Genomic DNA, 26,872 nt, shown 5'->3' on the forward strand with positions numbered 1-26,872 from the left:
TACACATAATAAAAAAAGAACAAAAAAAGAAAAACGGCCGGTTCGCTTGTGTTTGGCGTCAATTATGGCACGATAGAGGCAGACGCAGCCGCTTCGTCGCGACGATGATTTTCAACTGAGTTTTTGAGTTGCAGCGACGGCGATCGCCGCCACCGAATTCGACTTTCGAACTCGAATTTTCGAGCTGACGAAAGAGAGCACACGAGAAATTTGACGAAATGGACTCAGCTTGCTTCAAGGCAAATTAATGTGGTGAAATGACAGTGAAGTTGTGCGAGGAGGGGGGGGGGGGGAGTTAGTTATTTATTTGTAATTATATTTTCATAGAACTAGACGAATATGTATATACTCTTTGGGATCGGAGATGGATAAAGTTGACATGCGAACATTTTATTAGTATTCAAATAAAATATATTTAAAAATTTCTTTCGAATAAATTTTAAGTCAAATTTCGAAAATGAAAAACCTTAACTTGGCAAAATTTTAAAATTCCAATAGAAATATCCTCCCACGCCCACAACTTGCTGGAGTAGGTCCAGCCTGGCACTCATTCCACCATCCTAATCCACCAAGTCCATGGATGGAGATTGAGCCTCTGGCTCGGCTAGAGAGTGCGCTAATCCTTGCGCAAGGGCAACGTTTCCGTCTCGATGCCGTCCTTGGTGATGAGTTTGAGGACGCCCGTGTCGCCGGTGAAGAGATCCCGGTCGGAGGCGACGCGCAGACAGTTGCGAGCCAGTGCCAGGGCACGCTCCTTGTCGAGAGGGGGATACTGGTCGGGCGGCACGAGGGTGTGGTGCTCCCAGCCGAGGCCGTGGTCCAAGGCGGGCAGCAGCATTTTGCCGGAGCTGCCGAGCACACGGTAGCGACAGCGCTCCATGTGGCCCACCGGATCGTAGTAGTAGACGGCGCCCTTGCCCGCCTGGTCAATGCCGGCCAGGATGGTGCAGGTGTGGTAGGGGAAGAAGCGCCGGTTGTACATCACAATGGAGATCATCTGGGCCAGGGCATCGGTCGAAATGGGCTTGTTGTGCTCCTGCTCGTACATCTGGATGCGGATCTGCAGCAGGCTGGTCATCGAGATGGTGTCGCACCACAGTCCCGTGGATGCCACCATCGCCAGCGGGGTCATCGGGAACACTTTCGACTGGTCGCGCGTCTCGATGCTCAGCCCACTGCAAATCCGTGTATCCGAGGCGATCACCACGAACTCCTCCCCTGCGATGGCCAGCACTGTTCCTCCGTTCGTATCGCTCTCCAAGCAGGAGGAGCTACTGCTCCTCGACGAGCCCGGGCCACAGCTGCTGCTGCTGCTGCTGCTCTTCCTCCTCCTCTTCTTCTTCTTCAGCTTCCGATTCTTCTCATGATTCTGCAAGAGTATGTTATTTATATTGTTCAGATCCATTCGACGATTTACTAAATTTCCTTTGTTGACTCGGAACTGAAATGAATTTCCAGTTCCAAAAGTTCCAATTAAACATCGCAACGCCTGCTAGCTTAGAACTGGCAGATGTGCGGTTCACAGTTCAAACCAACTCAACGCTGTTCGTTCCGTGTCAAGGATTTTGTTTCGGGACATGCCACGAGATGTGTTTCTCACAAATCTCATTCGATTTGCATGTGTTTTGGCTCTTTGTTTCTGGTCTGGCCTTTAGATCGATTTGTCTAAATCAAAATCTGGCTCAATGATTCTTGTAGGAGATTCTCTCGTATACCAAACGCAGCATCAGCTTATCTACTTTCTTCAATATCAATTTCCATATGCATTAGAGAGATAAATATCAGTGCTGGGAAATTGCATATTTGGGCATAACTCGAGAATTCTAAAGGCTAGATGCACCAAATTAGGGATGCAAGTTCTCGTATAGACCAGATAGATAGGAAACAAAGCACTTTTGAAATTCCTGCGCCCATTCCCGAGTTACATACATTTGCTTGCCTGGAATCTATATCCAACCATATCATAATATATGTATATAAGTATATCAAGTTTCATAACTCTAGTAAAACTTTAAACTCTCACATTATTTTGAGAATTTGACTTTAATTCAGACCTTGATTGAATTCCGATTTAAGTTGAATTGATTTCATATATATATATACAAATATTTAAAGCGGATTTCTCGTATACTTAATGCGGGTCTCGCATATTTTCACTTAATTTTTAATTGCCTCGCGACGTTTGATTGTTTTTTCTTTTTATCGTTTTTTTATTTATCATTTGGCTTGTTTTCCAGCCATTTTACATGCTTATTTCCGTGTCGAGTTCTCGCTACTTTGGATATCTTTTATTCGGACATTTCACATTTCACATTTTGCTCCTTCTCTCTCTTGATTTTTTTTTTTTTTGGTCTTCATCACTTTTTCATTCTTTAATTTCCTTTAATTTCCCTCACCCCAACCTCAACCCCATTTAACCCCATTTTTTCTTTTTTTTTTTTTCGCTGGCATATTTATTTTAATTTGCCCTCTGCGCCGGCCGCCCACCCGTCCGCCCGGCCGCCCGGGGGCCCCAGTCGAAAGTATTAAACTTGTCGCCATTACCATAGCCGGGGCATCTGTTCCGGCCACGAGCACGACCATGACCACGCCTACGTCACGCACCGCTCGGACGCTGTAATAAAGCCGAGCCAAGAGCTGAAGAAGGAAACCAAGAAGAGGCAGCAGGTTGGAGCAAGACAAAAAAAAAAGCAAGCGAGAACCCGTCGCAGTTGGGGTGTAAACGACTGCGCCATACTCTGTAAATCTGAAATGTAAAGAATCGCAGAAGTAAGAACTGCCTGAGATTGTTTTTATTTTTCATTCGTGACTCTCAAACTGTCAGCATACGTGACTCTCAAACCATGCACTTTAGTAGATATTCAGCTTAACACATTGTGTCTGCCTGGGTAGGCGTGGCGCGATCTTAAGAGCAGCTGCCAAAACTGTAGACTCTTGCTGTCGAACTGTAGACACTAGCTGTCAAACTGTAAGCGATCTATGTGGCTTTCAAACTGTAACACACAAATATTTATGACTGTTTTTCATAGATGGTGTCAAATTTGTTGATTCTCAAACTCTCAAACTGTGGCAAATAAATTCACAGTTACAGCCAATATACCCCATTTGACGCCTATTTTACAGGGTATACAAAGGCAACTTTTGCCTGTTTTTAATTGTGATTAATTGCACAATTTTCTGCGTATCGTCTCAGCTGACCCGCCACTAACCCACACACCTGCGGGCTGACCCTTTGCCCAACATCTAACCCCACCCCGCCCCACCGAGCCACCACCCCTTGCCGTCTACGCCCCTGTGCAAGCAGTTCGACACCTTTTTATAGATTTAATTATGAAAATGTTAATTTGCTTAGCACTTCACGCGTTCGTTCGGTCAACTTTGGCCGCCAATCCCTGTCTGCCCCTCCCCCCCTGTACTACGCCTCTTAAACGTTAGAGGTGAGTGTGTGGAGGGGAGGGGGAGGGGATGGTATGCGCTCAGGCGCGCCACCTGGCGGCCATTTGGTTTCGCCAACGTTAGCGAATTTTCCTGTTTAGTTTTTGCCAACGCGCCATTAATTTTCAATTAACACAACGCCAGCTGCAGACATTGGCAGGGGGACATTGGATGGGGTTGAGGATTGAAAAGGGGGCGGGGCGTGTGGCAGTTGCTTGTCGCCTGCCACGCCTTGAACGCGACAGCCGCCTCATTAGCGTGTTAATGTAATGCATAAGCAAAAGTCGCACCATTATCCTAGCCAGACTCACTGCCACTTTCCCCTCCCCCCTCCACCCCCCATCGCTTCCTTCGCCCACCCTCCAAGCGCCTTCAGCCCGTCTCTTCCTGCTGCGTCTGGCATATTGCGCTTATTTGGCCCAAACCCTTGCTTTGTTTATGCTACGCAAATGCTTTCATTTGCAGCCAATTTTCCATATTTTCTGTCAGCCCCCACTTCGCCCCGCCCTCCCTCTCCACCACGTCGTCCTACGCGCAGCCCAGCTGCAGTTCATTTCATTATTTGCCAGCGACTGCTGCGCGGCACCTGCCTCAGCATCAAGCCTTTCGCCAGGCTTTCACTTGCTGTTTTCTTGCCCATTTGTGAGTTTTTTTTTTCGCTTATTTTTTGTTATATACTCTGTTTGCAAAGTGCAAGAGAGCGTATTGCTCAGTTTGAAAGTCACATAGATCGCTTACAGTTTGACAGCGAGAGTCTACAGTTTTGCCAGCTGCTGTTAAGATCGCGCCACGCCCGCCCAGGCAAACATAATGTGTTAAGCTCAATATCTGCCAAAGAGCACAGTTTGAAAGTCACGTTTGCTGCTGACAGTTTGACAGTCACGAATGAAAAAAAAACACTCTCAGGCAGCTTCTACTTCTACGCATTTTTAAGGAGTGTTGCGTAGTCGCTTATGCCCGACCGCTGCCTGCTTACTTTGGCTTTAAGTCTCCTCCTCCACACCCACACACACACACACACACACGCGCGCGCGCTCTACTCTTCGCTCCTCTGCAGCCGGATTGAGGCTGTTTTTAACTGGAGGTCAGTCCAGCTTGAAGCTGCTTTTGCGACGTCTGCAGCACTTAACTTAAGCGCTTCTAATTGTGTTAGCAGCGTGTCCTGCGCAACCCAACCCAACTAATCCCCCCTCCCCCCAGCCACTGCGCCAGTTACCCCCCCGGCACATTGCTGTCGTGCCGTTTGGCCAAGTGATTTTCATTAGCTGTTATCTGCGCCGGCTGCCGGCGAATGCTTTTTGGCCAGCAGCGGCAGCGGCAGCTTGGCTTATGGCTTAATTAGGGGCCGGAAAACAAAACGGGTTGAGCTGGCCTTGAACTCTTACTCCCCCTCCCCCCTGCCCCGTTAAGCCCTGATGGGCCATGTTATATATTTTGCGGCTGTCGCTTTTCTTTGCTTCGTCTTAATGTGCCTTGACGTCTGCCACGCCCCCCACCCGCGAGTGCTGCTGGCTTCCTGTAAACGCACATCATTCGCAATTTCTGGCACTGTGTTTGCGTCTATTTGCGGCCTGTGCCTGGCAGGTGGTCCCCCCTTCCGCTCCGCGCCATGCCGCACACAGACATTCCTGGGCCCGGCGCCGCGTTGCCAACTTTCGTGAATGTTAATTAAGCATCATTTACGCATTGGGGCCGCCATAATTTGCAGCGACAACGACAACATTGACACAATGTCGCGACAAGTTTGACAAGGCCCCTGACAACCTCTTAGCAGCTGCCCTGCCCCTCGCCACACACCACGCTGTTCCGCCCTGTTCCACCCTCAGGAAATATATAGTCTTTGGAAATTTCTAGCCGGGTCGCTCCGCAAATTACCAATTTGCATGCCGCGCAACCAAAGATTTGGCCCGAGAATTTCTTGTTCCTTGGAATATGTTTATCGTAGTCCATAAAAATTAAATCCTGTTGGCGTTCAATTGTTTCTGCCTCCTTGAAAAGTTTTTCTTTCTTTCTGTTTCGCTCAGTCTTCTATCCTTAACACTTTTCAACACTTATTCTTCTCTCTTTCTCGCTCTCTCCCTCTCGCTCTCTCTTTGTGTCTATCCATTCACTCACTTTCTCTGTTTTTATGCTTATTCTTAAGTTTTCTTTCTTCTCTTTCCACATTCGTTCCAGTTAAATTTATTTTTGCCATTCCTTTTTAAGCCTCTATCCTTAATCGCGTAACTTTTGCTTTGTTAATTAAACCATTTTTCTCTTGGATTTGCAATAATCAATTTTATCTCAAGCCCTTCTTGAGATTAAGGAACGATTTGTTTGTGGATGAAGTTTTCAAACGTAAAGTCTTCAAAAGCTTATTGAGTTCGTTTAATGCTGTGCCAAATGTGAATCTGATTAGAAAGAGTCTTAGGTGCCAGAAGCATATGAAATGCTTCCTTCAGCTGTGTGCAGAGCAATCAGCTTTTGTATGGTTACGGAATGCAACGCTGCAGGGGACTATTTAAAATTGGGTATTAGCTCTCAAACAGTTATTTAGGAGTATTTGGGCGCATTCACCGTTGCCAGAGCCAGCGCCAGAGCCAGAGCCAGAACTCGGCCAAAATGTGGCCACAAAGCGGCCGGCAAATGCGCCCAACAGCTGGGCAACAAATCCAGAAACTGGCAACAGGGCATGGCCAGTGGGCAATGGCCCACAAAAGCAACAAATCGCATGAACGGTAGACAACAAGAAGCCAAATGGCAAATGAAATTGCAAAACAAAGACGAAAAGTCGACAAAGAAATAAAACGCAATGGACCGGGTCAAGCGAAATGGGGCAACAACAGCCGGCAAATACCCTATTCGCATCAATCGAGCAGATATAGCAGGCAGTCGGCCAAAAGCTGGCTGCTATCAGACGTCAAGAAGGGAAAGGGTAGCTGGTGAGCAGAAGACAAAAGCTGCTTGCCATATGAAGTCAAAGACGTCTTCGCAGAATTGCAAGCAAAAGACAAAAGCTGATTGCGATGTGGAATTCAAGAATCAGGAAAAGATGGATTTGAAGCCTAAACAACTATGAGATAACTCTAAAAGATTAGTTTGATTTTAAACAAACTGGGGAGGATCACCTATTGAAAGAGTGCATCGTCCCTAAAAGCTAATTGCTATGAGATATAAATAAAATATATAAAAACAAATCGGTTTAAATAAAACTTAGTTAGAACTAAGCTAGAACTAAGCTGCAAACAAAAGCTGATCGATCTGAGCCACAGTAACGGGGCTTCTGGGCCTAACAAAAGCTGAATGCCATGCAACAGCAAATATAACCTAGCTTGCCCTTAAAATGAAACAAATCAATTATGTAGAAAGATCGTAAATATGGCATACAAAAGCTGATTGATATCTATAGAGAGCGAGAGAGAGAGACAGAGGCAGAAAGAGAGAGAGAGAGCGCGATGAAGAAAGGGAGAGAGAAGCTGCGCGCTGTAGGCCTTTTGCAGACATAAGCTGCTTGCTATGATCAGCGTTTGCAGCTTGCAAAAGCTGAAGTGCATGAAACCGAATCGTAGGGTACTCTCATCGAAGCACAGGGAAGAAGTCGCCCGATGCGAACGAAATGTAAATAAAAAAAAGGGGGACTTTGAATTAAAATGAAAGCTGAAAGTTGAAATAGGAATTGGCCAAATGGTAGTAAATGGTAGCATGAAATTCTGGTTATATTTGCCAGCTCGCCCCGCAGCCCGCCCCGCAGCTCGCCCTGACAGCTTGCCCTGCTGCCCGACTGGCAGAGTCGTTATTCTTTCACACACACGCACGCACACACGCATTCCGACGGCGCTGCTTGTCGACATTTTGGTAATAAATTGAGTTTTATGGCACTCATATTATTCTTTATTAGTGGCTAAGAATTGTTGCCTTTTGTTGGCTTTGTGCAAACGACGTCTCAACCGGGCCACCATGGGCCACCCTAACCCGCGGAGCGAGCATCCTTCCGAGACGCCACCTGCTCAGCGAACATTCGCATTGCCACACACATTCCCATTCACATTCCCATTCACATTCTCATTCCCATTCACAATTACATTCACATTCGCATTCACATTCTCCTTTCACACATTCCCGACCGTGCTGCCAAGTGGCTCCAGCGGCTGCTTAATTAATTTGGCCCAGCACAATGAACTTTGTCAATGCTCAACAGCCCGAAAAGAAGTCTATGCAAAGCCAAGACTGATATCAGCCTAGAAATTAGGCTCTCCGTACCCCTCGCTCGGTCAACCCGGCGAATCAATCAAAGTGACACAGCGACAGAGACAAGAAACAAGCCCAAAGACAAAGGCAGCTGCACGCCGGCCCCCACAGACTTCATCAAAAATGCGAATACACAAGTCCTAATTGAACATTAAATTAGCTACAAAGCGAAATAATAAGCCAACTGGAGATGATATATGGCCTGCTCTAAGCAGCTGTAATAAGTTCCTAGAACCTGGCCCCGTAAAGCTGGCCAGAAAACACAATGAAAAGTCGCCTTACAAATCTGCCAACTGTCGAGCTTATGTGCTCAGCAGCGAAACATGGCAATGGCCGGGAAGACGTAGCTATTGGAATACTTCTCTCTAGGATTACCCAATGGAAGACATAACGTTCCCAAGGAATACTGGCTAAGGTAAATTTCTAAGTCCTTACTATAAAAGATGCTTTTCATTTCGGAAATGAAATCTTCAGTCGATGCCTTTGCCTAAATCCAATTGGATTATTTCAGAATCTTCGAAATGCTATCCGATCCAATTGGAACAGCATGGTACATGCAAAAGCTCACATATTCCAATTGGAATATCATGATATCGGCAAAAGCTCACCCACTCCAATTGAAACATCATGATATCATCAAAAGCTCGCCCATTCCAATTGGAATATCATGGAATCTTTAAAGCCTAACCCAACATCAATTGGAATATTGCCAAATCTCTTAAACCTTACCCAACTTTAATTAGAATCCCTTATACCTTACCCAACATCAATTGGAATATTATGGCTTCTTGTAAATCTTACCCATCTCCAATTGGAATATTGTGGAATCTTTAAAGCCTTGCCCAACCGCAATTGGAATATTGTGGAATCTCTTAAACCTTATCCAACATCAATTGGAATATTGTGGAATCTATTAAACCTTACCCAACTTTAATTAAAATCCCTTACACCTTACCTATCTCCAATTGGAATATTATGAAATCTTTGAATCTTTATAGAATCTCTTAAACCTTATCCATACTTTGGAATATGCTTGCTTCAGTTTCCTGACAGGAAGTAGGACTTCTTGCCGAGTTCGTATTGGGCACTGGAACCAGCTAAAATGTGTTTAAATATTTGAGCTTGAAGCCCACTTAAGGCAGTCTCCTTTCCTGCACTTGGCAAACAGATGATCCTTGAAAGCGTTGCTGTCAGGAGCGCCAAACAGTAAGTGGAAAACTTGCATTTCATACACACACGCGGGTTTTCGACAGCATTCTCTCAATGCTGAGCTGGTTGGAGGGGTGGTGGTGAGGGGTAGGGGTTGTAGGGTTGCGGGCTTTCGTCTGACTGAAATTACATAATGTTCCGCTTGTGTAATTTATCATCTTCAAGTTCAGAGCACGAGTAGGTTGGTGTGTTTTTTTCTTTTTTTTTTTTGTGGGCAGCCAAGACGCCGTGGGCCAACAGCCAGAAGGGGACTCGGTTTCGAGTGGTGTCTGCTAAACCTTTTAGGCAAAAGTTGCCCGCCAGCGCCGGCAGGTGGCGCCCTTAATGATTAATTGCCAAATTGAAGCAGGGCATATGCAGCAGACCCCTCTGCCAGCTCAGCCAACTCTGGCAAAGTGAATTTGGTTAGCGCCTGTTGACAGAACAGCAACGACGAGGACCTCAACGACGACAACCTAAGGCAAGCCATGCGAAGGCGTTGACAGTCCGCGCCGGCAACGCCTCGAGCCTGCCAAAAAGTTGCCGTCTAATTGTCAGTGCCAGGTCCAACTCGGTGGCTAATTGAAGCCTAGCTAAAGGACAGCACTTGGAATATTTAATATTGACCGTGGTGCGCTCCGAAGCCCTTGAAAGGGCATAATAATTTCAAGAAAATATGCGTGACTGACCGCAGGATACCCTATAAAGTTGAGATGGGCGGAGTATCAAGTGAAATCGGAAATAAATTTTCTCCGATATCCAAATAGGCTTATCGATAAATACCCTAGACTCTTACAATATCGATAGATCTCGAGTTTGAGACAGGGATTTAGTAGAATGTAGACTCCCGTCAAAAGTAACTCACTTCATTAGCCATGATGTTGGTTGCAGGGCATCTTCTAGTCGGGGCCGATTCACTTGCTTGTCCATGTCTGCCAATCGACGTCTTATCGATAATTTAAAACAAAGTTGACAGCACTAAAAGCAAACGAAATTCCTAATTGCAGCGTTGATAAAGGCGCAAATGGCAATGGCCAGAGCCTAGAGAGCAACATTTCCATGCATATACAGAGTAATGCATATTTAAGGGGGCCTGTATTCTAATTAGAATAATAAGGTAGATATTCCCAACTCAACTCGTTGTCGTAATCAGGCATATAAATGCTTGATGCTTCCATCTGCCTGCTGGCTGTCATTTTCAATGGGGTATACAAATCGAAGGAATGCCTGCAGGCTTCCTGCTACACACTTGAATCGAAGATTCAACTGGAATATGCCTGTAGTATTTGTGGAAAGCGTATATGTTAAATGTTATCGAAGTCGGCCGCGTAATCGAAGCAGTTGAAGGCGCTGCCAACTTGCTTTTTGGAGAGAGCTCGACAGCTTTCTTATTCACATATTTTTTTTTTGTACTACAGCCAAATTTCGTAGACAATCATAAGCAGAGGGAAACATGGAAACGGATATGGATGTGGCAAACGCGCTGGGTGAAACATTGGGCGCCGCCGAGTCCATGCCGGAGGATACGCTGGGCGAGAGCCTGCCCTGGCCGCAGGATGTGCACCTCTATCAGCCGCCGGAGGAGACACAGCTGCTGCTGCCGGAACGCGCCAGTTGCCTGGCTGTGAAGACATATCTGCGTATGTGCCGGCTACCGTATGCGGAGCGGCAGTGCGACAATGCGGAGTTCATGTCACCGGGCGGACGCCTGACCAAGCTGCCGCTGCTGCGACTGGGACGACATCTGTTAACCGAATTCGTGCCGATTGTGGGCCATGTGGAGGTCACCCAGCTGTCGCATGCTTTGAGCGCCTGGCTGTCGGCCGAGGAGCGCGAGGATATGCGCAGCATGGTCACCCATGCGGAGAACACATTCACCCTGGCCGAGCTGCATCAGTGCTATCTGCAGCCACAGAACTATGCCAGTCACACGCAGCCGCGCAACGGTGCCGCACATCCCTGGCCACTGAGCAGCATCCGGCGGCACGAGAAACGCGACCAGGCGCTGCGCCTGTTGCGCGTCTATCAGTGGCACGAACTGGACACTGCCGCTGTCCGGGCACAGCTGCAGCAGTGCTGCCAGCTGCTGAGCGACAAGCTGGAACAGGTGGAGACGGAGACCGACTCCCAGCTGATTGCCAGCTATCTGTACGGTGCACAGCTCTGTGAGCTGGATGCCCTTGTCTTTGGCCATGTGGCCGCCATTTTGGCCAGCCAGCTGGTTAGCTCCATGCTGGCGGAGACCGTGCGCGGCTATCCGCGCCTCATTGCCCACAGTCGCCGCATCGACGAGGCCTTCTACGAGGGCAAGCAGCTGGCTGGCGAGCAGTAGCAGCGGTAGGGAGAAGAGCCGACCGAAAAAAAAGAAGAAAAACAGAAATGAAACAAATAAACTTATTATTTTACTCTGCGCCAGTCGGCACTGCACGACTAGCAGATACCCTGCTTTGAACATTTACAAATCCTATCCTACTTTCATAAATGCATACAGAAAAACTTACACAGTTGCTTTTGCCTTTGGGTCTGCCCTTTGAGTAATGGGCTCTTCGGTTTTTATAGTCCGATCTTGAAGCCATTTTGAGGTCTTTTTTGTGGCATGCCAAGGATCTAGCTTTGGGACCCTTTGAGACCCTTTCTCAGCTCAAGAGGTGATAAAGAAAATATAAAAGAATCGATATTTATTGAGTTATCGATAGCTAGCTAAGCTAGTACTATGTAGGCTCTGCGAAAATACACAATTCGAATATCTTTTTGGCAATATTCCAAATGTTTTCATATAGAAGATCTCTTGACAAAAGTTCACAAGCTTTTTTTTAACCTAACCCTAGAGGTAAGCCTCGAAGATCCAGGTGCTTAGCTTCCAGAGCTTTGGGGTTGTAGTTCAGCTTAGAGCCCGCACAGTTTGAAAGCCATTGCGCTTTATGGACTACAGTTTTAGAGTCCATATTTCAGGCAGCATAGAGTATTGAGCAGTTGGGTCAAACTCGACTCGTTGGCTGTGCTCTTTTTTCGGGTAATCAAAAATATGCAAAACATTTACAATAAAATACAGCGCTAGGTGTGCACGGCTCGAGCTGGGAGATGGGAGTTGGCGGGGGGTGGGTCTCGCTTTATGGGTAAGCAGTCAAAGAGATAAGAGACAAAAGTACGCAAAGCGAGCCTGGCCAGGATTTGGGCTTTCAATTGAACTTTGCAGCCAGTGCCAGCCAGCCCCAAGCCCAAGCTTCCATAAAATGTCTGTTCAATTTTATGACTTGCCCCAAAGGCAGCCAAGTCAAGCCATGTGACACGACCGTCATCCTTCTCAGAGCGTAAAGCCCCGCGCCCAACCACCAATCCCTTCGACCTGGAAACATCATCTACAGTCCGTTTGGAGGCGACCTTTGGGCTGGCCCTCGCTGCGCTGCCTTTTGCTGCCTTTGCAATCAGAAACTCATCATGGCCTATTGATGTTTGTCTTTTCTGTTTTTTTTTTTTTTCTCTTCTCCTCCCCTCTCGGCCCCGCTTGCTGTTGTTTTACCACCGATCCGGCCAACTCCTCTGGCTGTTTCTGCTTTGGCTTTCGCCTTAGCCTGTCCTGTCCTGTTCTGGTAATTTATTGGAATTTGCCAAAAGGATTAAGTACGCCAATAAGCGTTGCTCAACGCCAATAAGCGCGTCTCCTGCACCAGCCCCGCCCCCTTTGCCATATACGTGACTGTTTGCGTGCTGCTATCATCCGCCTCAATCGTCCCTGACGCAGCCCTTTGCTCTATTTCCGTTTCCGCTTCCGCTCGGCCCGCTGCCGCCGTTAAATGCTGCGCGTGTCGAATGATTTTCGCTGCTTCCACATTTTGTTGCTGCTGCTGCAAGTTGCCTGATTTGTATGGCTTAATATTTCAATTTTGGCTACGGCTATACAAACGCATTAGGGGTACTCGCTACCTGGAAGTGAAAAGCTCGTGGAGCGAGAGCTGCCCGCGGGTTGAGTGACAAATTATGAATTAATTTAAGCTTTCAGCGAGCTTTAGGTAGAATTTTATTAGTCATACTGTAGCTTAGAGAAAGCTTGAGTAAGTTTAAAGCGAGCTTTAAGTTAGCGACAAACGAGCTTTCAGTAATCTAAAAGCGAGCTTCTAACTAGCTGTAAGCGAGCTTTAAGTATGCTGAAAGCTGTCTTCGAGTTACCTTAAACCGAGCTTTCAGTTTAATTAAATTGGGGTTTGAGTAAGCTGAAAGCCAGCTGTAAGTCAGCGCAGACAGGTCTTAATTAACTAAAAGCAAACTTTAAGTTAACAGAAAGTGAGCTTTAAGCTATCCTCAAGCGAGATTTGCGATAACTAAAAGAGAGCATTGAGTAAGCTGAAAGCGAGCTTTGAGTTAGACGAAAGCAAGCTAAAACTTAGCTGGGGACGAGCTTTAAGTTATATGAAATCTAGCCTTAAGTTACTTGATGGTGAGCTTTAAGCCAGCGTTGAATAATATTTAAGAAGGCATTTTCTTGAGATTCATCCAGCTTTAAGTATACATTATCTAGCTCAAAGTTGGCTGCTTACGAGCCAAGGCGCTTTTAGATTGAAATTAAGCTTTCAATGAGCTTTAAAAAGTACTTAAAAGAGCTTTTAAAATTATCTTAAGAGTATTTGCAGGTTTAATATCGCGTGTATATCGATTATTTGTTATCGATGGGCAACATTTATAAATAAATGTATTGTCTTAATAGAATTTAATGTTTCTCTTTTTTTTTCTGTTCTTCTGGAATACCCCTAATGTGTTAGATGGGGGTGTGCTTCATAGTGCACAATTTGTTTTCATTTTGTGTGCTTTTGCAGTGTATTTTATTTGCTTCTACTGTGCTTTGTTTTTTCTCTTGCCCAACAGCCGCTGGCTCGAAGTTTTCAACGCTTTATCTTGCCAGCTATATCGAGTTAGATGCCACACCCCAGTCGCCTCTCCGCCTGCCCGCCTTTCCGCCTGCCCGCCTTCTTGTCCCGTCAACTTAACCGCTGCCACTTGCCATTGTTGCTGTTTATTTTTTGGGGCAGGCACACGTAAAACTTTGCCACATGCCACGCCCATCGCGTACAGCTCGCCGCTGGCAACTAAACAAGAGATAGACTAAAATCTCTCCCACACACAATCCGCACAGCTCGCAGCCCACACCACAAATGTCAAAGTCGACGCATCGCACGTTGTGAAAAACTTTCTATAGCCTACAAATTTTCTTTTGGCCCAAATTGACCAAATGGACGGGGCCAAAAACTTTTACTTGCGGCTACTTTCGGCGTCCTGGCTTGTGCCTTGTGCCCTGATCCGGACACGTACACGTTGCCTTCGTGAAAATTCCCACGCCCACAGCTGCAGCTTCCGCCTCAGCTTCAGCCTCAGCTTCTGCTCCCCGAGCAGTGATTAGGCAATATTTTGTTGGCGGTAGAGTCACGAGCACATGAATTTGGCGTGTCATTGAACAACTCAATTCCTGCGACCGGGCTTTACTAATATGCACACACAAAATCCACTTGACCCAGCCCCAGCCCCCCGACACCCTTTTACGGCAATCTCTCCTCTCTTCTTACCGACACAATGAAATACTTTTTGATTGTTAAGCAAATCATGTAAATTTCTCCAAGCGAATTACATTCAAATTAACGACAAAAGACCCAGCCACAACTCCCCCCCTCCCACTATGTGTGTGTGCGTGTGTGTGTGCTCTATTGTGTTCTTTGAGGTGGGCTTTAGGTGTGTAAAGGTGTGGCATTAGGCTAGAGAGCTTTAAATAAATATTAACGCACGCTCGAATGGTAACTTAAGCTGCCTCTAAACCCCATTCCCCCCCGCCCGACATTTCCCCCTGGCTTAAATCAAAAATTGCATTGTTGTAATTTATATGAAAAGTTTCAAGACTTGTGCGAGTTGTGTGCGAAGTGCTTAGTCTTAGATCCTGCCAGCCGACTCCTTCGCAAGGTATGAGAAATCTTTCAGCTGGCTGCAGAGCTTTGTGCGGCTTTAAGCCTGCCCCGATGATTCATTGATTGAATGAGCTTTTGCTTGATTTAAATCGGAATTAAAGCTCAATAATCTTTTGCTTAAGTCTGTGAGTAGATAAATCAACTTTAAGCTTTCAGGTATGTTAAGGACCAAAATGAAAAGCTTTGGATTGCTGGGTTGTGTAGGAAAGCACCTTAATAATCCAAAAGCTTTAATATTTTGGCCAAGCTTTTGTCTATAAGCTACAAAGAGAAGCTCACTGAATATATAAGGAGCTTTAAGCTTGAAGCGCAACAAAGTACAAAAGCTTTCATGTGCTTCAGCTTTAATCAGAACTTAGAACTCGTTTATAAAACCTTTGCACCGCATTTTGCATTCTAGACCTTTGTTTTATTTGTTGTTGGACTAAAAATTCAAATGCTTTGTTAGATTTGATGCTCGGATTCATTCGATTCTGGCTTATGAGCTACCCGGAGTTGGGCGAAGCTTCTGCATTAAATTGCAGCAAATTGTTGGGCTAGGTATATATTGTCTCAACGCTTCGTCTAGCTTCGAATTGTGCGTATAAATCAGCGTATGGCATTGACGTTGTACCAGATGCATGACAAATTCGAAGGGCTACATAAAAAATGAGCTCAATTCCAATTTGAATGCAGTTGAGAGACGAAACTCATAAATATCGCAACGAGCTGGAGGCCCTGCGAGCTGGCTGTCATTGGAGTGGCGTTAGGCTCTGCTGTCAGTTCCTCTTCTACTTCATTTTTTTTGTGTTCAATTTTCTTGTTTTGTTTTGCGCTACTAAATCAAAACAATGCCGGGCAGCCGGGCACAGTCGGAGCTGTGGCCCGTGCCACATGCCACCTGGCTGAGTGGCAGCTGCAACCAAATCGCACTGACAATTCAAACTGTTCTCTGCTGTCCCAGTCAGGCACAGGGGTTACTGTGGAGAGGAGGGGGAGGGGGGGGGGGGTAGGCAGCTGATGAGCCTGACAGCAGCGTTGACAATGCCGCTGCCTGTGACCCAGTTTATGACGCCGGGCCAGAGAGTTATGGCATTAGCCGTTGTCCGTTGCTGTCCGGAAGTTGCAACACATTCGTCCCCCCCCCGCCTGCCTTGGGCATGCCACAAAGTTGTCCTGGCATAGTCGAAGCCGTCGCTTGCATTGGGATATTCCTGCGCACGCTGATCGATGTTTATTTGCAGCTACTAAATTCCGATAACAATAAAATATGATTTTCTTCAGCTACGCACGGCAAACATAGCACGGCGGACAACAACAAGTAAATACACAAAAAGAAATTAAGCAACCTGCCCGAAACAGTTATCCATTGAGAACGCAACCCCTCCTTGCCGTCCCCATCCACTCCTCCATCCGTCAGCACGCTGGAAGCCAAGCCCGAAACGTAGCCTGAACCTGAACCTGAATCTGAACCCCAAATGGCAAAAACAAACAACGGCGCAAAAATCCAACAAAGCGCTGAGTAAATATTACAAAAATGTATTTTCTACACACACACACACACACGCACACACTCCAAAAAAAAAAATGGCGTATTTTTATATATATGTGTGTGTGTGTGTATATAAATAAATGGCAGACGTGACAAAAATGCTTAAGTGAAAAGTTACGAGCAAGTGAGAGAGGTGTAGCTAGAGAGAGACAGAGAGAGAGAGAGAGAGAGAGAGAGAGAGAGAGAGAGAGCTGCTACGGAAATCGCTTTCTCACCCACAAAAAAAAAATGAAACATGAAACAAACACAACAACAAGAGGTCAAAGCGTTCTGCTCAGACATGCACGACTAGCGAATACCCTAACATTTCAGCTGCGCTGCCACTTCATGTGGGAGGAGTTTAACTAAAAACGGAATTCTTCTCAGCATCTGTAATCTATACAAGCAGCTTCGGGATATGCTCAAGTTAGCAAGTGCTTAAATCGATTTAACGATATTCGTAAACAATCAGAATTATATCAAAATCGAAACCTAAACTTTTGCTTCGTTTTAACAGCAAAATGAGCTTGAAAATTGGATTTGAAGCAGCTGACATCAGTATGACTGCCAGAGAAACACAAATACAGAATTGCAAGTGTTGTGGCAAACTGAACGACAAAGTTGGCATACCCGTCGCATCGACAGTGGGCGCAAAAAGTTTAGTTCGCGTGCCGCTTCGCCTACAGCTTCGGCAGTTGCTTGATTCGGTTTTTTTTCCTTCTTCTGCTTTTCTATTGCTTTCAGTTTGTTTTGTTTTGTTTTGTTTTGTTCACTTGCAGCGCTGCTTAATATTTTCTTGTTTACGCGCGGCCCTTGTTTATCATCCCCATTCCCAACCCCAACTCCCTCAGCCTTAGCCTTCTTCCTTTTCCCCTTCCCTTTCCCTTTCGCATTTGTTGTTACTCCTCCTCTTGCGTAACTTTTCACGCACGCCTGCTGCCGGCAAGCGATTTCCCGGCACGGGTTGAGCCGCGCACCAAATCGATTTCCGCTTCATTACCTAACCCCAACCACCCCAGCCACACCCCCGACCGCCCAGCTACCCCTTCTAGGCCAGCCTTCGCACCTACTAGTCTTTGTCAGTCTGCCTTTTTGTTGGACTCGAACCGTATCAATCATCTTTCGAGCGGCAGAGCAAAAATAAGATGTTCCATCTTCTGTTTGCAGCCTCCACCTCGTTCCAGCTACCATCCGAACTTCACTTGTGTGTCTGGCACAGTGAGGCGCACTCTACGCAAATTGTTTATTTCTCTGTTTTGTTTCATTTCATTTTGTTTACACCCAAAACCTTGACAAGAACTCAGCCCATGCTACATTTTTGGCCGCTCTTCATGTCATTTCTCAAGTTTGCGCCACATTTTTCAAGTGTTTGCTGTCTTTCGCATCCAACGCGCATCAATTTCTTGACTCACGGCCATATTTTTGTATTTTTTTTTTTTGTTTTTTTTTGTATCATACTCGGCCTCGAGCCGACAACTCAATTAAATTGCCAGCCAAACCGCGGCAAAGGGAAAGCGTTAAATATCTATAAATATTGCGCAAATCCATAATTGCATTTGTTTGACAACGCTTCAGCCGCACTTCGGGGCCCAACATCAAAAACCGCACAGCTTCAAAAAATATAGCAAGTGCTCTAGGCGAGTGTGACCGCCCAGCAGATACCCTAAGTTCCAACACAGCGTGCCTTCCCCTTTCTGCCCCCTTCTGTGTGAAATGTTCTTGCTGAGCTTCGGTCTTCATAGTCCGATCTTGTTGAAATTTTCAAATTATCTGAATGGTAGCTATATAACAAAACTTAAGCATAATCCGTATTTATCAAAGCTATGAAAGTGTAGAGCGTAAGCAGTAAACGGGCTTTATCTTATGCAGACCCTGTCGAGTTCAGCTGAAATCTTAGTGCTGTTCGGAAATATATATCATTTTTATGATCCGATTAGTTACCTACTGCGTGATGCAACCATTATGCCCCACTTAACCGTTTCGAATGGGCCTATGATTAAATAATATTTATTTCTACATGTAATTCTTATGTTTGTACAAATATGCAAATATGTTTCCCAAATCGCTTTCGCCGCAATTTCGCCAAATAACTGACTCCATTTAATTTCCATGGAGCAACAGCAACAGGAGTACATTTTAAATTGGGTTGATGTGTTTTCTGAGCACTCAGAAAGCTTAAATAAAAATTGTTTTCAAGACCCGAAAAAAACATGTGCACAATTCGGGTTGTTCCAAGTTGCGATAACTCCCATTTGATTGCATACTTTTGTGCGTCAAATGTTAAAGCTGCAAAATGCTTACGCATGAGAAGAAGATCAATGCGAAATTGAATTGTTGTGCGAAGGAAACGTTTGCTGGAATGCCCCCCCCAGTATATGTTGCTTGTTGCATGGAAATATTCTTGGAACAACCCTTTTCAGTTATTTGAAGCATACGCGAAAAAATAATCAATGCATTTATTTATTTCAATTTCACAACAATTTCAAGCCAAAATTCTCGCTCTTGGACATTGGCGAAATGCAGGCGAAATCGTTTTTGATGCCAAGCAATTTTCTTACTTTTTTTTTCGCTCTCTTCCTTTTCAAGAGATTTCATATGCACACGCGTCTTATTTGTCTGTGGATTTCGTTGCATTTCCACTTCAATTTGAACGTGCAATGTATTTTTAAGCACTCGCCCGAGCGGCGCACGGCTGTTGGCCGTTAATGGGGGCGTTGCCAAACTGGGCGTGGCGCAATGCATGTTGCTGCCGGCAACAATTGCCAGTTGCAGCTGCAACAGCAACAGCAGCAGCAGCAGCTGCAACAACGATGATCACAATGATTGCTACTTGTGTGTGTGTGTGCATTTTTTTGTGGCACAGTTTTTGATGTGGTTTTTGCCAGTGTACGTGTGTGCGTAAGTGTGTGTGTGTGTGTGCGGTCAATTATTTGTTGCTACTTTATAAACTGCGGCCTGTTGTTGCCGCTGTTGCTGTTGGCCAGCGAAAGTTTCAACAGCAGCCGCTCATAAATTGACCAGAAAACTGAGTGGCTGCCGCTTTTGCCCAGTTGCCCACTTACATTGTGGGCGTGGCAGCTGGCAACTGGCAACTATGCAGCTGAATTGCCGTTTGTGCAACAAGCCTTAAACCAACCCCGCCTCGCCCCGACCACTGTCAAACCCCCTTATGCTATTAGGTTTAAATGCCTATACCCTGTAACCGTAAAGAGCAGCATGCTCTCCTTAAGATCTGATTTGATCTGATTTGACAGCTTTTAGTGCAAGCTCTGCTTCATCTTGCGACTGATTCGGTTCGAATTAACGTTTCCTGGTTAAATGAAGTTGTAAATTCACGCTCGAACCGTTTCGTTTTTCTTAACTAAACTCTTTCGCAGCGTTGGCAGCTGCTAGTCGAGCACTTTCCACTTTCCACTTTCCACTTTCCACTTTCCACTTGCACATTGCTATTTGTTATTTTAATTTTTATTATTGCTTTCTCTGCTCTCCAGAAGTTTCTAAATCGCAACGCAAAGGCAGCCAAGGGGGCAGCTTCTGTGCATTGCTTTTATAAACTACAAAGGGCTGCTTGCTTCTGTAGAGCGGGATAGCATGCGATGTTGGGGGAGAGGGGTGGAGTGTAGGGGCGGGGGTTGCTCTAAAGTGTGTAAGCTAGTTAGATGGATGTTGCTGTGTAGTTGGCCACATGGCAACAGCATCAGGTTACACGGCACTGCTGTCAAGCAACATGGAATGCAGTATATGTACAAAAACAAATATTCTTACACATGTCCGGACTTTAATGCACGTAAATTTATTATGAAGGGTAGAAAGTGGCGCGGGGTGGGCAGATTTAAAAGGTATTTGTTACATGCCATAGAGCTAAGGACTTGTTCATCATTTCATTTCTACGAGAAAGCTTGTTACTTTAATAATTAAGGTAAACCGATAAATTTGTGGATTGTTACGACAGATAAATATTTACTAAACTGTTTTAGCTCTAAGAGTATCGATATGCCAATTATTGAAAGAGCGTTTAAACGTACACAAACTATCGATAAATTGTGAAGCTATCGATAGTCAATCGGTTACTTAAGCAATATTTAGCAATCAATTGTGCCTATGTTATCGATTTATTCTAGATATATCGATAACATAGGCACAATTGATTGATCTATAATTTCTGCTGTGAAAATAGTCAATATATCGATACATAGAGAAGTTATCAGAAATAAATCGATTATACTAGCACAATCGATCGATTATTGGATTAATTGATAATATGCTTGGTCAATTAATACATAACATTAATGAATTGTCAATAGTCAATATATCGATAAGTTAGGGGTCTTAAAACAATAAAGGATAATCGATTGAAATAAAATGCTTGACAAGGCTGTTTTCAATAATATATCGATAATATATCGATTGATAAATAATTTTGTATGCTTTTATAGTGAATATATCGATATATTAATCGATAATATAAGCATGAATATAGTTAGAACATTTTACTTGTTAGGCTTTGCTCTGCGATTCTCAAAATTGAAAAGCATTTTAACCAATAAATTATGTTAACCTGGCCCACTCAACGCGTGAGCCAGCGCCTAACTGACAAAATGGCGCACAAATCATAGGACTTAAGAACTTGTCAGGCGTCAAGGCTCAAGGGGCAAGGGGGCGCTGGCTCAAAGGTAGGCACAAGCATTAACACCTTTGGGTAGCATAAATCGTAGACATGGGCCATGGCACACGCTGTTGGCAGTTAAGTGGCTAGAACTAAGCTGGCAATACGTCAAACCGCTGGAGTTTATTAAACCGAATGTGGCAAATGAGAGGCTTTTGGCCATTTTCTATTAAGTGCCAAGCGTTGAATTTACAGCCCCGATGCGTGGCTGGGACCGGCCGACGGGGGCAGCAACAATAAATAACGCAGCAGACGAGCCCGGAAATGAGTACCCACCCCATCTCTGCCTCTCGCCACCAGTCAGTCAGTCTGACTGCCATGTGGCATGCGGCATGCGGCATTTGGTATGTGGCAAGGGGAGGTGTAGGCCAAGAGCTCAACTTCAATCTGCAGCCTTTGCGAATTCTAATTAAAATTTAATTGTTTACACTTTGCGACAACAAACGGAAATGGGAAAGGGAAGTGCGCTTTGAGTTCTGGCTCCCAGCTCCAGTTCCAGTTCCAGTTCGAGCTCCAATTCCAGTTCCAGTTCACGGCTCCGAGTTGCCCGTTGCCAGTTCCATTAGCCTAAACATTGTTGTCGTGACCGGCGCGTTTAATTGTCTCTGTGCCTGATTTACATGACCAACAGCAAAGTTTACAACACAAACAACAGCTACCCACTGGGCGTTCAGTTGGGGGCGTGGCCTGACCGACTGGCTGACTGCCTGGCTGACTGGCTGGGTCGAACGTGACTCGCATGCCAATTGAATGCTTATCAAAGTGTATTAAATTCATAGAAATTATGACGCGCGCCCGCCAAAAGTTGCCCGCGAAGATGTTCGACAGGCGACACAAATTGTGTGGCCGCATGAGCGTGGGCGTGGGCGTGGCCCAGCAGGCAACATTGTGTGCTTAAGCATTTTATTGTCTTTAAGCTTCATTAAGTCAAATGGTGCAAACGTTTAAGTCGCTCACAAAAGCCAGCGACAGCAGCCGCCACAAACAATGCCAACGCGGCGTATGAGCAACGCGCAACGCATTAAGTATACGCATTAAGTATACGCCACATTGTACATGCTGCGACAGTGGCCCAGCCAAACACAAAAGCCAACGGGTGACGCGGCCAGCTAATCCTTCGCTGGCGTGTTGCCAGCAGCCGCCGAACAATGCAAAAAAAAAATAGAAATCAACCTAAGGCCAATTTAAAAAAAAAGGTTCAATTTTTCTATATGTGAAATAAAGTTAAAATAAAATAAATGCAAACTGTTTGACTAGAGATCGACGCAGCACGAGGAGGCTGAAAGTTTAACCGAAACTTAGCTTTGCATCGAAAGTTGAACCAGCATACGTGAAGTCGCTAGTTCAAACCCAGCCGAAATTGTATTATTTAAAAAGAGAATAAGCATAAGATTAAGCCCAAGCAGCTCGAAGCATCGCAGTTCGGACCAGCGTACGTGAAGTCACTGGTTCAAATCGCCTGAAAATTGTATTATTTACAAAGAGAATAAGCTAATAATATTATAAGATGTAAATAAAATAAATAAAAGATTTATGACAGGCAAATTAAGCGTAAAGTTGACGGCTTAAAGCCCGCTTTTAGCATTACACCTTGAAGCCGGGCGATGCCGGGTATTTCGTCTATAAGCTTACAAAAACTAATTATAATAATAAAGCGCTTTTCAGGAGCTTGCCCCAGCTTATCTAATAGTCCCTTTCTGTCACCTAACTGTCGAGCACTCTCTCTCTCTCTCTCTCTCTCTCTCTCTGTATTTGCGCGAACTCATGCTGATTATGCGCAAGCAACGAGTTTTATTGGGTGCGTGTCTATTTTATGAACTCAATTTAAATACATTGGTTCACAAGAGGCCGTCATGTAAGTATCTAAGTCCCGGTGTGAACCACATCCGTTGTCATATGTGGGCCACCTGGTAATTAAAAAGTTGTCGCTTGCCGCTAAACGCGAATTCATGAGAACGAAATCGAGTTAAAGTAAATTAAATTAAACACAAAACTTTTCAAGGAGCCGCCAACGCAACAAAGGGAGGAGCAGCAGCAGGAGCTGAAGATAACGGATGTGGCTTAGAGCAGGGGGACGGAAGAGAGGGAGGGACGGCACAATTCTGGGCGCCCATTTCGTTTATTAAGTTTTGGATGCCCGCCCAACGCTCCGGGACAAAAGTCAAACCACGCGCAATTTTAGTAAATTAGAAAAAGGGCAAGTGCTGCGCGTAGACACCGAGGAGGGGTTGTCAAATTGTCGCGTAATTAAAATTGAATCAGTGTTTCTAGTGAAATTGGGTAAAAACAGAGCGATAAAATTCGCGTGAACTGCACTGGGTGTGGGGTAAGTGAGGGGGGGGTCTAGTCTCGGAACTATAAAGGGGAACTAGTCCGGAACTGGATAACGGAAGTCGTTGAGTAGAAAGAACTAATTACGTTACTGGGAAAAAGAGCCAGTTCCGGAACTAGGTAGGAAAAATAATTCCCGAACTAGAGTTAGAATCGTGTTGGGGATAAAAACATTGGAACTAGTTCCGAAAATGAATGAACTTTTATAAAGATGAACTAGTCCGGAAGTTGATAAGGTAACTAGTTGACTGACTTGAAAGAACTAGTTATGTTATAGAAAAAGAGCGAAGTTCCGGAACTAGGTAGTAGGAACTTTCTTTATAAATTAACTAGTTCCGGGAGACAAACTAGTTCAACTCGAGCTGGAACTTGAAGCGAACCAGACTAATAGTTACATAAGCTCACCTTTCAATCAATGAAGCTACTCAAACTACAGTTGAACTAGTTCATATCAAGCTCTAAGTGAACTGGAACTATAAGTACAACTAAAACTAAAACTAGATTCGAGTCCAGCAGCTGCTGCAATGTAATTAGCTTGAGCTTGAACTAAATCAATTACATTATTCAAACGAATCAGTGGCAAATGCATTGAACCAGCTGTCAGTGTAACTGGTTCATTTGTCGAACAGTTTGTGATTGGGATCCTCGAGGAGTTTACCGATATTTCCCAGCAAGATTTGGCATATGAAGGGCAGCGCAAAGCTTATCAAGCACTGCCAGTTGAACTGATCGTATCCAAACATAATCTCCAAGGTCCAGAGCACAAAGTCCAGGGCCAGCACAAGGCTGCTTATCGAAATCCAGGGTCTCATGCACTTGGGCTTGTTCTGCGTGCAAAAAAAAAAGAAGAAATGAATGTGGCCTGGTATTATCTGAACGAAAGAGAGAGAGAGAGAGAGAGAGAGAGATTACCCACCAGTAGAAGGCCAAGAAAGAGCAGGAACCAGCAGAGGAGCATAAAAAAGCTGCCACAGACGCGCATTTTGCGAATGACCGAGTCGCGTATTCCGCGAAAGACACGAACACGCCACATGGTCAATGGACGGCTCTTGACCAGCTGGGCGCGCAGGAACTGCATGAGCTGGTGCATCTGCGGAGATGGGAGTGCGATGGTATAGTCAAAAAGCGATATATGCAGCACGCACTTACCAGGCCCAGAAAGCTGTAGATGAGAAAGAACCAGTAGAACCAGGGGAACCAGTCCTTGATCAGACGCTGGACCACATACTCGCGACGTTGTTCAGCATTTCGTGTATGCCAAATGGAGAATACCTCCAGGCTCAGATAGCGCTGCAATATTTCATCCCAAGCCTGTCGCAACATGCGAAACTCATTCATATCGAGGGCTTAATAAAAATACAAAATAATTGAATGTAAAAAAGAATAAATGAAATCAATTAACTCGAGACTTTCGGACAATTTTGTGAGGCTTTTCGAAGACGAAATCTTACTAAAAATCTGTTAACTTTGGCATGGAAAACAACGCCTACTCACGTTCGCATCGGGCAGGTGTCAGGCAACTTATTTCATATTCTATTATGGGAATTCTAAAAAATACATGAAAACACTTGCACTAAAGCGCCACCTATTGCCTAAAAAGTAAGTTGAAAGCGGTTAAATATCAACAACAAAGCAAGCGTCAGTCTAACCAGCTAGAGGTCGCCGGTTCAAATCCAACAATTTGCACTTTTTACATGTGTTTACTCTATTTGTTTTGATTCACAAATAAAACACAATATTTATAAACTATAGAGAAACGAAAACATGTGGAAAAAGAATAGAATGCAAAATGAATAGATGTGAAAATTGTTTTCCTTACTGTGACAATGGCCCCAAATTTATGGATCAAGCGAACGTAAAGACAAACATGATATATTATTTTTTGGTTAAATTCATGTACAGCTTACCCGAGCAACGCCGGGTACTTTACTGCCATTTACAATTAAACTAGTTCAAATATTTTCAACCAACCACCGAATGTGGTTAAAGCTAAGGCCAGCCCCAAGTTGAGCATAGAACTCGGACAACTTTCGAACGGAAGTTGAGGCAACGTGCGATTATAAATCCTTGGAACTAGTTGAACCACATGAATTAAGTCTGGCAAATGGATTGAAGTTGAGCTGAGAGTCCTTTGATGGGTCGCTTCAGTTATTTGTTGCGATTGGGAGCCGGGCAACAAAAGTAAATAATGGAATGGCCGCAAAAATGCTGCTCGCTGCACGTACTCTGCGCGGCAAGGGCAAGGATTACGTCCAGCCCTGATGATGAGCACAATGATGAGAAGGATAAGCACAGCCGAGATGGTCCGCCAGCTGATAAGGCTGTGTGTCCTGCTGCCGCTCCTGCTCCTGCTGTCATTTGCGGTTGCTGCTGTTGCTGTTGCTGTTGCTGTTGCTGGTGTGGTTCATTGGTTTTTGATTGTGTGTTGGCTGCTTTATTTATTTATAGCTACGAAATCGGAGCTGGGACTTGGACCCGGACCCGGACCCGGACTCAGACCTGGATGTAGCTTTCATAAAATATTATAACTTGTTTTACGCCCAGGCTGATCCTGGTCGTAGCCGAAAGGGGGAAGGGGGGACAGTCTCAACTGGAAGCCGGCGTCTGCAGCCTGCGCTCCGAGCAAAGTTAAATTGCAAACAAGAAAAAGAAGCAGCAGCAGCAGCAGCACAGGAAGAAGAGGAAAGCAAGCCGGCGTTGGGATTCTTGTGGCGCAGTTTGCTGGCTTTTTGTATAACTTTTGATTAATAGAGCGAGCGACTGCAAGAGGGGCAGCTGGCAGTCGGGCAGGCGGTAACAGGACGCGGCTCCTGGCATAATTGCGCCACATGCCCAAAACAAAGCAACAACAACAACAACAGCAGCAGCAGCAGCAACAACAACAACAACAGGAACCACAACGACAGGCAGCAAAACAGAAAACCTGAACAACCGCCAAGTCCAAGTCGAGCTGCTTGAGTACTTCGACTGCTGCACATGACAGGCAACTTGCGCGGCGAGGCTCGTACAGAAAAAAAAAAACAAGAAGAAAAACCAAGTAAAAGTGCGCCAGCCGGGAGCCCGACTAGCAGATACCGCTGAGCCAAGCTGGCGCTACAAACAGCATCTACGGTAAATGCATTTGCGATTTACTTCGGTGCTTATAGTCCGATCTGTCTTCAATAAGGCATACCACAGTGTGGCGAGGCTCTACCCTTACAAATTAGTTAACATTAATTCTATTGGCGAAAAAGTGAAGGCATCCAAGAGGAAATCGAAAATCGAAATTAGTCGATATCTATCGATCTATTGTCAATGACATAAGATATCGATAAGAAAAATATGATTAACTGGTTCCGATTATCATATAGGAGAATATATATTGTAGATGCCGAGATCGTCTAAAGTTAGGAGAAGCTTCCCTCTGCTTGTTTGCTATTTATCGATACTTATCGATTTATTGAAAATAAAAGAATGTGTCAATAAAAAAAACTGATAAGCTTGTTCTGCTTATCATAAAGAAGAATATATATTGTAGATGCCGAGATCGTCTAAAGTTAGGAGAAGCTTCCCTCTGCTTGTTTGCTA

At 45.1% G+C, this 26,872-nt stretch overlaps 3 protein-coding genes across 3 annotated transcripts; 1 reads left to right on the plus strand and 2 right to left on the minus strand.

Annotated features, from left to right (window-relative positions):
• Positions 1 to 616: 616 nt before the first annotated feature.
• On the minus strand, positions 617 to 2,583 carry LOC6634521 (proteasome subunit beta type-1). Its single transcript, XM_002058034.3, has 2 exons — positions 2,545 to 2,583; positions 617 to 1,369 (listed from the first exon to the last, which is right to left on the minus strand). Exons 1-2 carry the CDS (start codon positions 2,581 to 2,583, stop codon positions 617 to 619), a joined length of 792 nt encoding a protein of 263 aa, XP_002058070.3.
• Positions 2,584 to 10,206: 7,623 nt separating this feature from the next.
• LOC6634520 (metaxin-2) lies at positions 10,207 to 11,350 on the plus strand. Its single transcript, XM_032440531.2, has one exon. The coding sequence runs from the start codon at positions 10,304 to 10,306 to the stop codon at positions 11,180 to 11,182; it is 879 nt and encodes a 292-aa protein (XP_032296422.1). The 5' UTR covers positions 10,207 to 10,303; the 3' UTR covers positions 11,183 to 11,350.
• A 12,457-nt stretch (positions 11,351 to 23,807) lies between these two features.
• On the minus strand, positions 23,808 to 24,739 carry LOC6634519 (uncharacterized). Its single transcript, XM_002058032.4, has 3 exons — positions 24,455 to 24,739; positions 24,222 to 24,395; positions 23,808 to 24,132 (listed from the first exon to the last, which is right to left on the minus strand). Exons 1-3 carry the CDS (start codon positions 24,641 to 24,643, stop codon positions 23,920 to 23,922), a joined length of 576 nt encoding a protein of 191 aa, XP_002058068.1. The 5' UTR covers positions 24,644 to 24,739; the 3' UTR covers positions 23,808 to 23,919.
• Positions 24,740 to 26,872: the final 2,133 nt, after the last annotated feature.

Source organism: Drosophila virilis, chromosome X (assembly GCF_030788295.1).
Source record: "Drosophila virilis strain 15010-1051.87 chromosome X, Dvir_AGI_RSII-ME, whole genome shotgun sequence".
In the NCBI taxonomy this organism is placed as follows: Eukaryota; Metazoa; Arthropoda; class Insecta; order Diptera; family Drosophilidae; genus Drosophila; species Drosophila virilis.

Coding starts and splice junctions, on each gene's coding strand:
- LOC6634521 (XM_002058034.3), bottom strand. CDS start 2,583: ATGGTCGTGCTCGTGGCCGGAACAGATGCCCCGGCTATG. Junction 1,370..2,544: donor GAACAGATGCCCCGGCTATG/GTAATGGCGACA, acceptor ATACTCTTGCAG/AATCATGAGAAGAATCGGAA.
- LOC6634520 (XM_032440531.2), top strand. CDS start 10,304: ATGGAAACGGATATGGATGTGGCAAACGCGCTGGGTGAAACATTGGGC.
- LOC6634519 (XM_002058032.4), bottom strand. CDS start 24,643: ATGAATGAGTTTCGCATGTTGCGACAGGCTTGGGATGAAATATTGCAG. Junction 24,396..24,454: donor TCTACAGCTTTCTGGGCCTG/GTAAGTGCGTGC, acceptor CCATCTCCGCAG/ATGCACCAGCTCATGCAGTT. Junction 24,133..24,221: donor TCTTTCTTGGCCTTCTACTG/GTGGGTAATCTC, acceptor TTTTGCACGCAG/AACAAGCCCAAGTGCATGAG.